General features: G+C 33.8%; 1 protein-coding gene across 1 annotated transcript in view; it reads right to left on the reverse strand.

Moving 5' to 3' along the window:
- Window positions 1–9,449, reverse strand: part of LOC128227311 (leucine-rich repeat serine/threonine-protein kinase 1-like) — a 70,035-nt gene extending 60,586 nt beyond the window's left edge. The window contains exons 1-4 of the mRNA XM_052937716.1: window positions 9,141–9,449; window positions 7,559–7,792; window positions 3,137–3,317; window positions 222–398 (exon numbers count right to left, since the gene is read on the reverse strand). Coding sequence (XP_052793676.1) covers window positions 222–398; window positions 3,137–3,317; window positions 7,559–7,783 — 583 coding nt within the window. The 5' untranslated portion in view covers window positions 7,784–7,792; window positions 9,141–9,449. The remainder of the gene's footprint in view (window positions 1–221; window positions 399–3,136; window positions 3,318–7,558; window positions 7,793–9,140) is intronic.
- Window positions 9,450–14,395: the final 4,946 nt, after the last annotated feature.

The following is a 14,395-nucleotide window of genomic DNA, read 5'->3' on the forward strand; positions in this document are numbered from 1 at the left end:
CAGAGGCAAGTCTCAATATTGATCAAGATCATCGAATTATCGATCACCGTAAACAAACGGGTACTTTACTGATGTTGGGGAATTGTATCCTTTTCGGATTTAATACAGTCACTCAGTACAAATTTTGATTGGTATATATGCGCTATGCGAGGTTCCACTGTTATGCTAAGATTCTACATTAATTTCTTCCTCCAAGACAGAAAAGCTTAAAAAGTGATCACCTTTACATGCCCCATGCAGGGGTGTCTTGTTCTCACTGTCTGTAAACCTGCGCACAAGTTTCATGGGCTCATTAATATTCATGTTTGGAGACAGGAACCTCCTGACGATGCCATCGTTACCCCCAAGACAGGCAGCATACAGCAGGCAACTTCGTACATCCTCGTGCTTGATCAGATCTACAAACATAAAAATGTCATGAGTTAGAAACCAGAAGGCTAAATTCAGTTTAATAGTAAATTGTATGAAAAGCATAACTAAAGAAAAAATCATTTTCAGTGTTCCATACATGCCATATTTTCTGGAGACCATTCAGGGGGATTTGTTCAAAAGTCTGAAATTTCAGGGGGATTTTGGTAGTATTCAGGGGGATTTTTTTAGCAGATCTAATTCGGCAAAATTTCAAAGTATTTTAAGACGCAAGTACGAAAAAAAAACAAATTGCCATAATTTTAAAAGGCTCCTGAGGGGATTTTGTCCAGAATTTAAGGGGATTTGGGTCACATACCAGGGGATTTTCATCATCGCCATGTAGCATTACGGGCATGACACACATCCCAATTCACCTTGTTTACCCCTTTTTCCAGCACTTCATCTATTTTTTTATGAGACACAGCCATATTGCATAATAAAATCACTCACTTGCAAAATAGAATCATTTTGGGAGTAAGCAATAAAACCACTCCAGATAATATGTGAGTGCATATAAAAGTTCACTTCTAAGCCTGGACTGTAAATGTGAATTTTGGTTTAAACAGATTCATTTCATGAAAATATACAAGTGACAGCATATATTTCATTTTTAATATTTAGGATTTTCATCAGAAGCCAAAAGCTTATGCACCAGTCAATTGTAACCACGGCCCCCCCAGGTCCGGGGAATAGCGGGGACTTTGACTTTCGGTCCAGCCAACGCCGGGTAAAATTCCCGCTCTGCGGGGAAGAACTGATCGTAAAATCCCAGCCAAATGCCCCCGCACCCCAGGGAGCCTAGGTCAGGCCCATTCCCCGCTATATGTTGCACAAAGACAAAACTCTGCATTCACCCAGCACTGAGGAAAGGTAAAAACACGGCCCATTTCCCCGCCTATCCCTGGTATACCCCCAGACCTGGGGGGGGCCGTGGTTTAACAATTGACTGGTGCATTATAATGATCATCTCCTGTAGAAAGCAGTTGAATATACTAATGTGGTTGTCTTTAAGGATAAGCGCATTAATAAATAATTCAAAATACGTCATACACGTATACCTGTATGTCGCAATGGAACTAAACAAATGTATTGATATTTTAATGAGAAAACATATATGAAGATTTACAAAATTTATAATATATATCAAATTATCAATGTAATGTGACCTTTGACCTATTTATCTTGAAAATTATAAGAATCATCTGCTTGCCAATGCTCATGCTTTGGTCACTTTTGCCAAAAAAATAAATAAAATTTGACATTATGTGACAAAGATATGGACTGGACATGAACTATTATTAGAAAGGCTTATATAGCAAAACATATTATGTTCAGAATGTTGCTGTGACCTTGACCTTGAAGGTAGGGATTCCAGTTTTAAAGGTGACATGTCCTCACACTATGGTCTTCACTACTTCTAGATAATTTAAAAATCCCCTCATAAATAAGAAATATATGGACCAGACTAGAACTATTATTAGTATTATATATAGCAAAACATTCTAAGTTCACAAGGTTGCTGTGACCTTGAAGGAAGGGACACATGTCTTGAAAGTGACACATCTTCATGCTATGGTGGTCACCTCTACTAAATAATTATAACATCTGACCATGAATGAGAAAGATATTGACCAGACAAAAAACAGACAAAACCAATGGACAACACATTGTTCAGAAGGTTGCTGTGAATTTGACCTTGAAGGTAGGGATACAGGTTTTGAGTGCAACACATCATAATGCTATTTGGTCACTTCTGTCAAATAATTGTAAATTCAACCATAAATGAGAAAGATAAGGACAAGACAAAAAAGGGAGAGACCAGTCAACCACACTATGTTCAAATGTGGCTGTGACCTTGAACTTGAAAGTAGAGACACATGTCTTGTAAATGAAGCATCCTCGTGCCATGATGGTCTGACTTCAGCCCAATAATTTTTAAATCTGACAATAGATTGGAAAATTATAGACCAGACAAAAATGAACAGACGGGCAAAAATTGGACGGACAGATGTAACGACCACATGTTTCTTATATTTTAAGCGCCCTATGCACATTGTAAAGCGGGTGTATAATTATAATACATTTACACAGAATGCAATGGATATGGTGAGATAATGAGGGATAAATTGCTTTTTTGTCATTATTCTTAACTCACCTTGACGTTTTTGCTTTAAGAGCTCTGAAGGAACAGATAAATAACTGTCATTATAGTAAACTGTCATTTCAATTTAAAGCAAGTCATGAAATATACATAAGGTATTATCAAACTTTATATAAGATAACTTTATCACTACCAGGAAGTGGGTATCAGTTTGAACGTTTTCTTCTTTCGTGTTATTCACACAAACTATTACCAAAACACACTGTTGCCCTTTTTTTATAGATAACATGCAACTGTAATCACATCAATAATAGCTTACCCTATTACATAATTATATGGTTAAATATTGAAACATCAAGGGCAAAAAGTTAACACATATGATATTGTTCTCTGTAAAATTGAATATGAAATTTACATACATTGTTTTGCTTCATGAGATTGGATACCCTAGATCACAAAATTTATTTGGGAACCTTCACTTAGTATTCAATTTCAAAGTGTTCACAAAGGTTAGCAAGCAATTTTGTAAAACTAACTCAAAAGCTCATTCTCACATCGTAAAGTTTATGTAATTGATAGATCGCTTTTTTTATTTAGTGTTAAATAAGGAGTAAGTTTATTAACCTAGGTCTTTGTTAATAAGGAAGTCAACTACATCCTGGTGGCCATGTCTACATGCCAGGTAGATCGGGGACTCCTCATGCCAGGGCTGCATTCCCACGGGGAGCAAGGAAAACCCACGGGAGTGGAGGAAATCCAAGATGGCTACCTTCCCATTTACACACGCCTGCTGCACAACACCAAACTGGAATTTGAGGGAATCGATAAATAAATTTACAGCTGCTAAAGTTTTTTAACAAATAAATACATATCACTTATGTTATCGTAACTTTGACAGAAACAAGTGCTAGATTTCATAAACATGTTTAAAAAATCATTCTTATCCTCTGCAAATCAAATTTAATACAGTTTTTAATGTCAAATTGGTCACTACTAACTTGACCTTTTTCCTACTGAAATCAAAATGGGTCATCAAAAATGAATTAGAATATTAAAGAGTCACCATTGACAACTTTACCCTCAAAATCAAAAAGGGTTAAAAAATACATTGACTGTGCCCTTGACCATCACCCCATTGTCATCAAAACATAAAGAAAGCCTGTAATTGTGAAGGGCTGGCTACTATTGAAGTTTCATTTTTTTTTAAAACACTGGCCTTGTCAAGCTAACCTAATGATACCTAAAACAATAGGCCTGTGAATAGGTTAGGCCAAATTACCACAGCTTATTCATGGTCAAAGGACAAGTCATTTAGAATCAATAGTGGTCATGTACTAGTCAAGGACCACTTACCACTGTTATTTTATCATCTGTAGCCAAACCCTTGTCTTGTTATGTTGGCATATGACTATTGACTGTGACCTTGACCTACTGGCATAAAAACAATAGGGTATCTAGTACTAGTCAAGGGTAACCTACCACTAAAGTTTCTTAGTTCTTGGTCAAATTGTTGACAATATATTGTGAAGGGGTGTTACCTTGACAATTGCACTACTGACTTCTGGTCAAGGGCAACCTACAGTTGGAATTTCATGGTCCTATGTCAACCTGTTCTTTATAAGTAATAGTTTGTACAAGACATGATATGCATACAAACAGACAGACCACCAACAGCCTGCCCTACTGACCTTTGAAAACCTACATGCCCCATCTTTTTTAAGGGGACATAATACAAGAATGGTCATATACCATTTCTTAGAAGCATTGGTCTAAAAGTGTGGTCTCTATTGTGTAAACAATTTTTTTCCAAGATTTGACCTAGTGACCGAAGATGACTTAAACTCAAAAGTTTCTGGGATTTCATCAAGACAACCAATCTGACTAATTTAATTGCATTGGTCTAAAACTATGGATTCTATTGACAAAAACAAAAATCATGGGTAATATATCTTGACCATAAAGTCAGATTTGGTCAGATTTGATTATTGCATATCTTCGTAATTCAAGGGCAAACGCTGGTCAGACCTGGTCAATAATTGAACTTGACCGTGACCTAAGGGTCATAGATTTTCCATTTTAAATATGATAAAAATTGGTGAAGAAATAAATGGGTTAGAGGTGTATCAATGAAATATGGCATTTTAATAATTCAAGGGTAATAAGTCTTGACAAACTGGTCAGATCTGGCCCATTATTGAACTTTACCGTGTCTTGTAACCATATACATTGTGTCAAGTTTTAATACGATTGGCTCAGAAATATGGATGCTAGTGGGTTAACGAACTAATTGTAGGCAATGGATGATAGGCAACAAATAGATGACTGACAAAAGGTGATCGCTAAACCTCACCATTGACCTGCACTTCATGGTCAGGTGAGCAAAACAGCAAAGTTTGGTATAATAAGAATTCTTAAATAATTAACTAAAGAGAGAAGTAAAAAAATGTTGCATGATGTCAGCTTTTCTATTGTTAGGGTCAGTTTTATATACTGTTTCACCATGTTTCGATTTTTCTGACATTTTCCAAAAAATTGACGAAAATTTCAATTAATTGTTCAGTTTTAAATATTTCAATATATGTATCATTATTATTGAAAAGACAACTTAAATAACAGTAAACACTTATTGGATATAAATCTGTCCTTAAAAGTTATCTTATCAGGAAACATGTGTATGTATTTGCAAACAGCAAAGTACACAATGTAAACACAGTTTTTATCTTACTAAAATTGTTAACAGTTGCAAGTCAAGATAAATAATGTTTATTAGGTGAATAATAATAATAATAAACATGAATATTGCTCTTGATAGATTTGTTCCAGGAGTGAAGTATCAAAATAGTCGTACATTTTAAAGTCATTTTATAGTCATATATTAATCTATACGTATATAAATCTTCGTAATTATTTGTAAATAAAAGAAGATACTGAAGTGTCGAAATGTTAAAAATGGCATTTTTCATAATCAAGGGCAATAACTCTTGACCATCTTGTCAGATTTGGTCCATAATCGTAATTGACCGCAGCCTCAATTGTTATATATAGCCATTCTCAAAAACACTTATATAGAGAAAAGAACTCAAGTAATTGAAGAAAATGACAATAATAATGTTATACTTTATTTTGTTAAAATTAATAATTCATGATTTTATCACTATAACTTTTTTTATTCCTTGTCATATAAAGTCAAACTGAGTGACTGTTTCAAAAATTTCAACGTACATCACATAGGTTACAATTACTCGTTTTGCTTTTGGCTGTCAGTTTAAAATGAATATTTACCTGACTTTATCAAACTATTTCAGGATGAAATTTCATCATATTGTAATATTTATGTTTACTTCATTAATATGGATAATTCTCAATTAAAAACTTGCTCAAAACCCACAACTTATAACCCTATTATATGGTGCTTTAACATATGTTTTTCTCTTCCACAAAGAGAAAATATAATAAAGTAAACTATGTATTTCTAGAAAATGTTTGACATAAATTGTATTACATGAACAGGTTATACCTGGTGAGTTACTGCCCTGATTACATATTGCATATATTGTACATGCAGAACTGCGATCACTTAAATTAAAATATAAAAAAAATTGATACTGTATTTAAATTAAATGAGTCTTATTACATTCAAAAATACTGGTATGGTATTAAAACCTAGCAGGATACGTTCTGGACATAGAGGTTTATGATAATTGCTATGGCCTGATCATTTCTCATATGTTGATGATGACTTAATTTTAAAGCTATTAAGGTCAATGACTTTAATAATTGACTTTAAACGCTTTTAAATAAATGTTTAAATACATCTAAGTACAGTTATATATTTGACCTAATTTATTGTCAAATGGTTCAAACATTACATTTAAATCTATTCAAATTAATTCCATAGGAAAATATAAGAACCTCAAACAAAGGGACAACTTCCATTTTACAAACTATTGACTTCATATTTATCATTGACAAATAACAGACTATTTGCAATTGAACAATTTTACAGTGAATTAATGCTGAATTATGCTTGCCTTAATTCTTTGCAAAGTGAAAATATTTCAGGTTTACAGTATTCTTTTTTTATTGCGAAAATGCAACATAAGAATTTTTTTTTTTTTTTTTGCTATGAAAAAAGGATGGGAAGGAAATCCTTTTCAGGCATCACATCATATATTGTAACAACATGATTGACACTGGTAATTATACATGTAATACATTGAAAACTTGGAAAATATTATTTATTTGTTAAAATGAATGTCCATTCTATTATTCAAATATACATCATGTACAATTGCGTTAATATTGATACTTTTATAGTAAAGATAGTAGACAGCTTAGGTTATTTAAAATAATTGTATAAATTAGAATAACATGTATAATGTTATGCTATTCGAAATTAAATGACAGACAGCGTTTTCAATAAGAACCGGCTGCCGGTCAAAATGGACGATTAAAATGGCAATAGGGCCGGTTCCAATTTGGAAAACTAAATGAATTTTCAGTAGAATAAGTAGAAGCTGGTCGGTTACTTTACTATTTGAGACGGTTCAACCGAAACTTATTGAGAACCCTGACAGATCAAACTACACTACTAAATATTGTGTTATTGTATAACTATGTACTTCAATGTTTCTTTTCTGCTATAGAAATATTGATTATGGCAACATATTTTTATTTCCATGAATGTTTTAAAAATGAAATGAATGATATACATGCAAGATATAATGTCTTAAAGATTATCTGGATTTGTGCAGAACACTCATTCATGTATTATGCTGAAGGTGTAAACTGATCAATAAGTTCTGAACCCAAGACGACCAGGGCAGAATGATTAATGGGCCCCAGCTAACTGATATTGGTTATCGGAATTACATGCATAATAAACACTAAGCTGTGGAGTGAGGCTTTTAAAACAGGCCAAAATTCAGAAAGCTGGCATAAACATTTGGACAGGGACATACATCTACACAAATTAAAGGTAAAAAAGACAGGACAAGAAGTAGGAGCAGTTACAGCCACGAAAAAAGTAAATGGATTCTCCATTACCCTGTTGCTATCTTCAGAATCTGTGATATCAACACCCATCTGCAGGAGTATTTCCAGAAGGGCAGGATTCCCTGACTGACAGGCCAAGCTCACAATGTCTTTGCAGCGGCCACTGACAGCCTCAAACCCTGTGGGAATGTTGGGGGCTCTCTCAAGAAGCCGTAGAATTCCCTCCTCATCTCCATCAGCCAGGAGAACGTCAATGTCCTCCACAAAATCTACCATGGTGGTATTCTGTAAATACAATTATACATAGATATGTAACATACTTGGGGGATTATGCATTTAACAGCACAGCTAACATCATTATTTTTTTCTTCAAGAGAACAAAGATGCAAAAAAATTATGGTTAAAAGCACCTTAAAAGATATTTTTTGGAACCCTGCCCTCCTTGTGAGGTTAATTGAAAGTTTATATATAATTGGTCAGTTGATGTAAAATCAATGCAAATTGCAGTCATGTACAGATCCTTTGCAGTCATATTTGGTAGTAAGTTCATGGTCTTAACATGTACTTCAAAATATACATGTTTGTCAGTCTGATGACTGCAGTCGATTTCTTTTATTGTGGGAAGTCGATCTACAGTCTATAAATTCCCCTTTAATTTGAAATTCACCTGTCTGATTTTGGTAGTCCTATAGCATTTTTATAATCATTAAATGCATCAAATACTTGAAATACTAAGTCCATTTGCAAACAGTTGGATTGTTCCAAACTCAACCGAAGACAAAAGGAACATTTCATCAGTTCATTGACGACAACATCCTAGAATCTTGAAAACTTTACGAATGTCTAAATGCAGAGCTGCTTTTCAAATTGATGCAGTCTATTCAAGATATTAAGCCAGAAGAAAACAATCCATGTTTATTTTGACCACTTTACTTTCAGCATAGCAGGTGATGGTGTTCTATGGCCACACCCGTAGGACCCCTTTAGTTTCCAAAACCTTTTATTACACTTCAATGTTTCATACATCTTATTCTATTGTACATTGTATATGTATGACATTTTTTTTGGCATTTTTGATGAATGGGGCCAGGGTGAAAATAGTAACAAAATTTCTAAACTTGTGAATTGACTGTAGTACTAGTCTAAAATAATAGACGTATCAAAAATCGTAAGAAATCTGTCAACGTACAATTATTTGGACTAACTACTGTAGTACTTGTACATTTCAAACAAGAAACAAAGCCAAGCCCCCTGAGTATTTTTTCGGGCCTGAAAAATGCCCTTATTTTTCGTTGAAAAAATAGCACTGGAAAGAAATATATAATATCATTGTTATATGTGAGTTTCAGCTCAGTACATCATAGAATGTACAAATATGTAACACAAATTTTTATCACTGACTTTGTATTATGTTTCACTGCAACCTATATTCACTAACTGAAATCGTGATAATAGTTAAAGCTTATTTTTTTAATCTCAATATATACCAGTATCATAAACATTATTAATTAAATAGCATGAGTAAACATACTTAGTTATTGTGTCAAGTTTCAGTGCCACTATAAGCATACTGAATATTCTAATCCCTAAATACCAACTACCCCCCAACATTACCGTCATTCAGAATGTGTACCTTATTCTGTTTGTTGTATATTTACATTTCCAACGGGATTATTTTCTTTGAGCATGTTGTTTATAACTATAAGCTCCGTAGTTCATTTACAGATTTCCTCATTCATCACTAACATCAGTTTCCTACTTTCGGTTTACAGAATTTATAGGTTATGATGTTAACACAAAACTTTTTCTGATAGTAAGTTTAGAATGTCTGATTGATATTATCAATTTCCATGAACTTTTTTTTAGATATAGCCCCATCTATGTCATCGATTGTAACATATCAAATCAGACGGACGTTCTCTGTCCGTCTACTTTCACTTCCTTGTCCATTCTACTTGCTCATAACCGTACTAATCCGTACCGACTTTCTTCCTCATTGAATGGGCTCCAGTAGGAGTAGTCCTGAGATACCAATGACAAGTTCGAACAAGGATGGGAGACATTCAGATTAAACCACAGACGAGTGAACATACATTTATTCAATACCAAAGACTTTAACAGCTAACACCTAATTTTAGTAGATGTTGTACTTTGTAAATCTAGCCAAGATAATGCATATATAAATAATACATTATATCTTTAAAGATGCACTATTACTCCCGTATAAGATTTAATAATATTGTTTTAATTTTCCAAAAGGGATGAATAAATGTCGCAAACAATGGTTCTTATGAAGGATCCCGAGTTTGATTTGAAAGAAATGAACATAAAGCACGGTATTTCTACCTTATGAGACTACATGTATACTGTATCAGACGACAGTAAATCTTTTAGCATTCACCAATCATTTAATATTTTTTGCGCATTCTGCTATTAAATATATGGTTACAATCTTCTTATCAGTTATTAATAATTTCCGTAAATGCATTATTCAGTAAGTAGTTAAAGGTTTTTAAGTCAAAATTAATTTTTGTTACACTTGTGTTTGTAATGATTTTGAATAAGAGTCACGGTCACTTTAACAAATTAAGTGCCTAGAATAAGACGCCGCATGAAACTAAAATTTAATAAACTGATATAATGTATTGAACATTTTATAATTGATGTGTTGAAGTTCACTTACTACTGTATGCACAGTTTTAAGCGTTATTTTAAAGTCGTCCATTCAGACTTAACTTTGAAATAAACTCCCATGTAACCTTGAATTACACATATGCACGTACCATCGGAATAATTATGCTGAAAATAATTGTAACCGGGTATTCAATATATATATATATTGGCACTTATACTGTAACGCTATATAGGTAGCTTTTATAGCGACGCGGTAGAGTGTCCGCTTGCAGAGCGAGATGTCGTGGGTTCGTACCCCGTCAGGTACAATTTTTGCAGTCTGTTACAAAGTGATAAATACAATATACAACACATTTTATGTACGATGTACGGCGATGCCGGCCTGAAGTTTGTCTGTGCCTTTTTGTGTTTGAAATAACGACATATTAATGAATTGTTTAGCGACATTAAACACGTGGACCGCTCACTATAGTATTTAGGTAAAACGAGATATAACCATAAAAAGGTAAGGTCAAATACATTTGATAGAATTATTCCTATTTTGAGGAATATCATTTTTATTAATCAGAGGTTTGATAATGGTAATTCTAACGCATAGCATCATTGCTCCGGTGTACGAGAATGAGGAATATAAGCGGGGCGTATTTCTAATCTTTGTAATAACGTAACAACTGTACTACTGCTACGAACCCACCGACGCTAAATTGGCAGATGCAGTCTCCGTGTATGCTACATACTGGTATTTATTATGTCATATCAAATAACGTTAATTCAAGGAATAACGACATGGTTGCAGCTTTTAGAAATTCACTTATTACGTCTATTATGTCGGTGCTATCCACCCAAATATGATCTCTCGGGTTAAAACTACATAACACTTACACAATACTGTAGTTTGATACTTCACACGTTTAAACCAATGATAGCCATTCTCAGAAATAATTTGTTGTGGGCGATAACCTGGCTAAAAGATTTTCATAAGCCTCCTCCCCCTCCTCTCCTCCACCTCAGTATTACTAGTATGCAGTATTATTTATTCATGTACTTCATGTACTACAGTTTCTCACTGTTGGTAATGTTCATGGTAAACCAACTTCGATAATTATGTATCTTATCCATGTCCTTACCTTACTGTTGTTATTTTTATGATACACCTACTTTGATATGTTTTTCAACAATGTGCAGTATGTTGCAATAAGTTCCAGTGAGTTCGTATGAAAATGATAAAATACAAAGATAGCTTGACGATAAAATGTTCATCGTCCCTTTCGTAACGCGCTTTTTTGCCCTTGCTGTAAAGTTTTTGTTCACAGGAGATGAATATTTAGGCAATTAAGTTTAACAGCAATCCATATGACTTTTTACTGACAGAATAGTTTTTAAATCAAACTTGTATCAATAGATAAACTGATGAAAAAGGTCGGTTGGGAAACCTTGACCCTAACAAATTATTGCACAACTGTGTTGTTTTAGCCGCTGAACTCTTAGCTAAAACCACCGTGGAAATCGCTATCTGTATCAACTGTGCGAAGTCATTTCTTCTTTGTTAAGTGCACACGTTTTTCCATTTTCCGGTTGCAGCTGCTTGCGGAAATCTCATCGATTTGCACGCCTACGTTAAATATCATGTTGATTGGTGATCATTTTTTGAGTCCTCAATCCAACATATTCCGTATTAAATCTGTCTATATGGAAAGAAAAATGTTTAGTTCACCCACCAAATCTACTATAACTCTCTTCCTTCTCTTTCTCTTCCTCTCTTTATTCCCCAAACTCGACATCAACAGACTCATGCAATAAAATATAATTGAATGTTTACACTCAGACATCATCTTCGGATAACATAATTATAAAAAAATGCAAATAGGATTACTTGTTATTACTACCATACTTTTATGTTTATTAAAGCAATATCATTCTCCTAGGACACTTATATGGTACTACTTTTGTATTGACTTTGAAAAAAAATCATTCCCCATAATCAATTGGTAAACTCTATTTTAACTGACAAATTAAATTAATTCCAAAAAACATAATATGCTAACAAAATCATGTATACATATACCTACAATAGAAAATGGCTTTTATAAGCTTACAGTCCAATCCTATCCTTCGATTTTTGTATATCTTAATTGTATACTTTGCATGTTGGTTTGTTAGATATAATACTCGCACAATAGTCCATGTACTCATTATTTATGTTTATACTCAAAAACATATTAACAATGTTCTCGAAATCTTCAGTGTTTTCACTTTTATGAAACATTTATATCAACTTGATTAACAATTGATAACTTCGAGTTGAAATAGTTTATCAGAAATCAGTAACTGTTGATTTAGAAATTGAGTGGGTACAATGTCAAATGGACTATTTACTTGAGAACAAACTCCGCAATAACAGTTTGAATATAACTACACAAATGTATAATGGTAGTGCTTCAATCACCAGAGAAAGATCATATTGTAGGAGGTTTCTAATACGTTTTTGATAAAGGCTGTCTGCAAATGTCCTCTGTTTCTTTAAATGGCGTCTAGGCCTTACTAGTTTAACCGGCATCTTAAAGGTCACAAGATGAAAATAGTACAAGAAAAAGTAAATTGTTAAAACTTGCATAGAATTGATATCGTTGTGTACAACGCATTGACTCTTATTTTCTGATGAATCACATCGCTTACGACACATGCATCTTTCGCAGTTTCTGCGCATTATTCCTATTCGAAATTTACTGGGATTTCCAGCACGTAAAATCAAGTAGTTTTAAAATAGCATCGGGATATTCAACTGTTCGCATCATGTGACTTGCACATGCTAATTAAATATACACACTTCATAATATCCCGGAAGAACGGACATTGCGGAAAACTTCTACGATACAACGTAGACACAGATCTGTCATCAACATCGGTGATGAAATTGATCAAAGGAACTTTCGCAAGCTGAAAATGACAGCAAGTTGCTTTTATGCTTATTTGCAGTTTACAGTGTGTGTATACCACGTGATACATTGCGTCATAAATGCTACGTCGGAAGGCAATAATTTTCTTTGAATGAAGACTTTACCCAAAAATAACTTAACTTTTTCTTCACCATTTTAAATGAAACATAGCGCAGTCTACGCCGCTTACGGAGCCCAGCCTCCGGTCTTTTACCAGAGTTTGATTGAGAGTTTAGTTTCTTAAAACACTTCGAAAAACCAAAAAGGCCGTCTGACGGAGCACTGTGAACACATTATTTTGGATACAGGTTTGTCGAAGTGTTTGATGAAACTAATCACCTTATCAAACTTCGGCAATAAAATGATGGCGGGGCTCTATTAAGCGCATAGACTGCCCTTTGTTTTATTTAAAATGGTGTAGTAAAAGAAAAGTTATCTTTGATTTAAGTCTATATTTTAAGCAAAATGTTGCCTTCCGACGTAGCATATATATGACGTAATTTATCACGTGGTTTACACACACTGGTTTAGTGTGTGCAACGATCACATGACTTGCAAGCTGTTGAAAAAATCATTCCGCACTTTTTTAACTTAAAAAATACTTTTGAGCTATTTTTAAACGGGAAAACTCAGCTGAAACAGCGACATGATTATTTATTTTATTATTTTAACATAAAGAAATGATGTATTATAATTTATCGGCCTCAGTCTATATAGTTCGTATGACAATTTTAGGTTTGTTTTGGGGAAATATTGTATTTGCCAATTTTGGGACCATCTGGCGTTTTGTACGGAATGTCGTTAGGGTCATCGCCTGTTGTGTCACTTTAAATTGATACTTTGTCTATATGCAACCTGCATCTTTCCTGTAGAAATGTTATGTCTTGAACGTTAACTTTATCAGAACTATACATGTACTACGTAAAATTTCATTGGAAATAGTATTCAGCAAATAGCCAATAGGTAAGTAAAGGTTTTATTTTTTCGAGAGTCAATGTCCATACCGGGTTTTAGCATACGTAATTTGACAACGGTATTATATAGTACCTAACAAACACACGTATGACCGTTCAATAAGAAGCATAACGTGCTCAACGACTACTGCGGTATAAAACACGACGCTGACAATATAAAACAATAGATTCATTAATCATTATTTACAGCTTTTACGTGGTGAAAAAACTATGCAAAGCGAGAGAAATACACAGAATGTGCCTGTCTCGGATAGCATTAAGTCTTTGATGCATTGTTCTTTAGAGAATGGTTACATGCTCCAACAAATGTTATTCGTGCAAAAACATACGCAGAATTACATGGA

Source organism: Mya arenaria, chromosome 3 (genome assembly GCF_026914265.1).
Source record: "Mya arenaria isolate MELC-2E11 chromosome 3, ASM2691426v1".
Lineage (NCBI taxonomy): Eukaryota > Metazoa > Mollusca > Bivalvia > Myida > Myidae > Mya > Mya arenaria.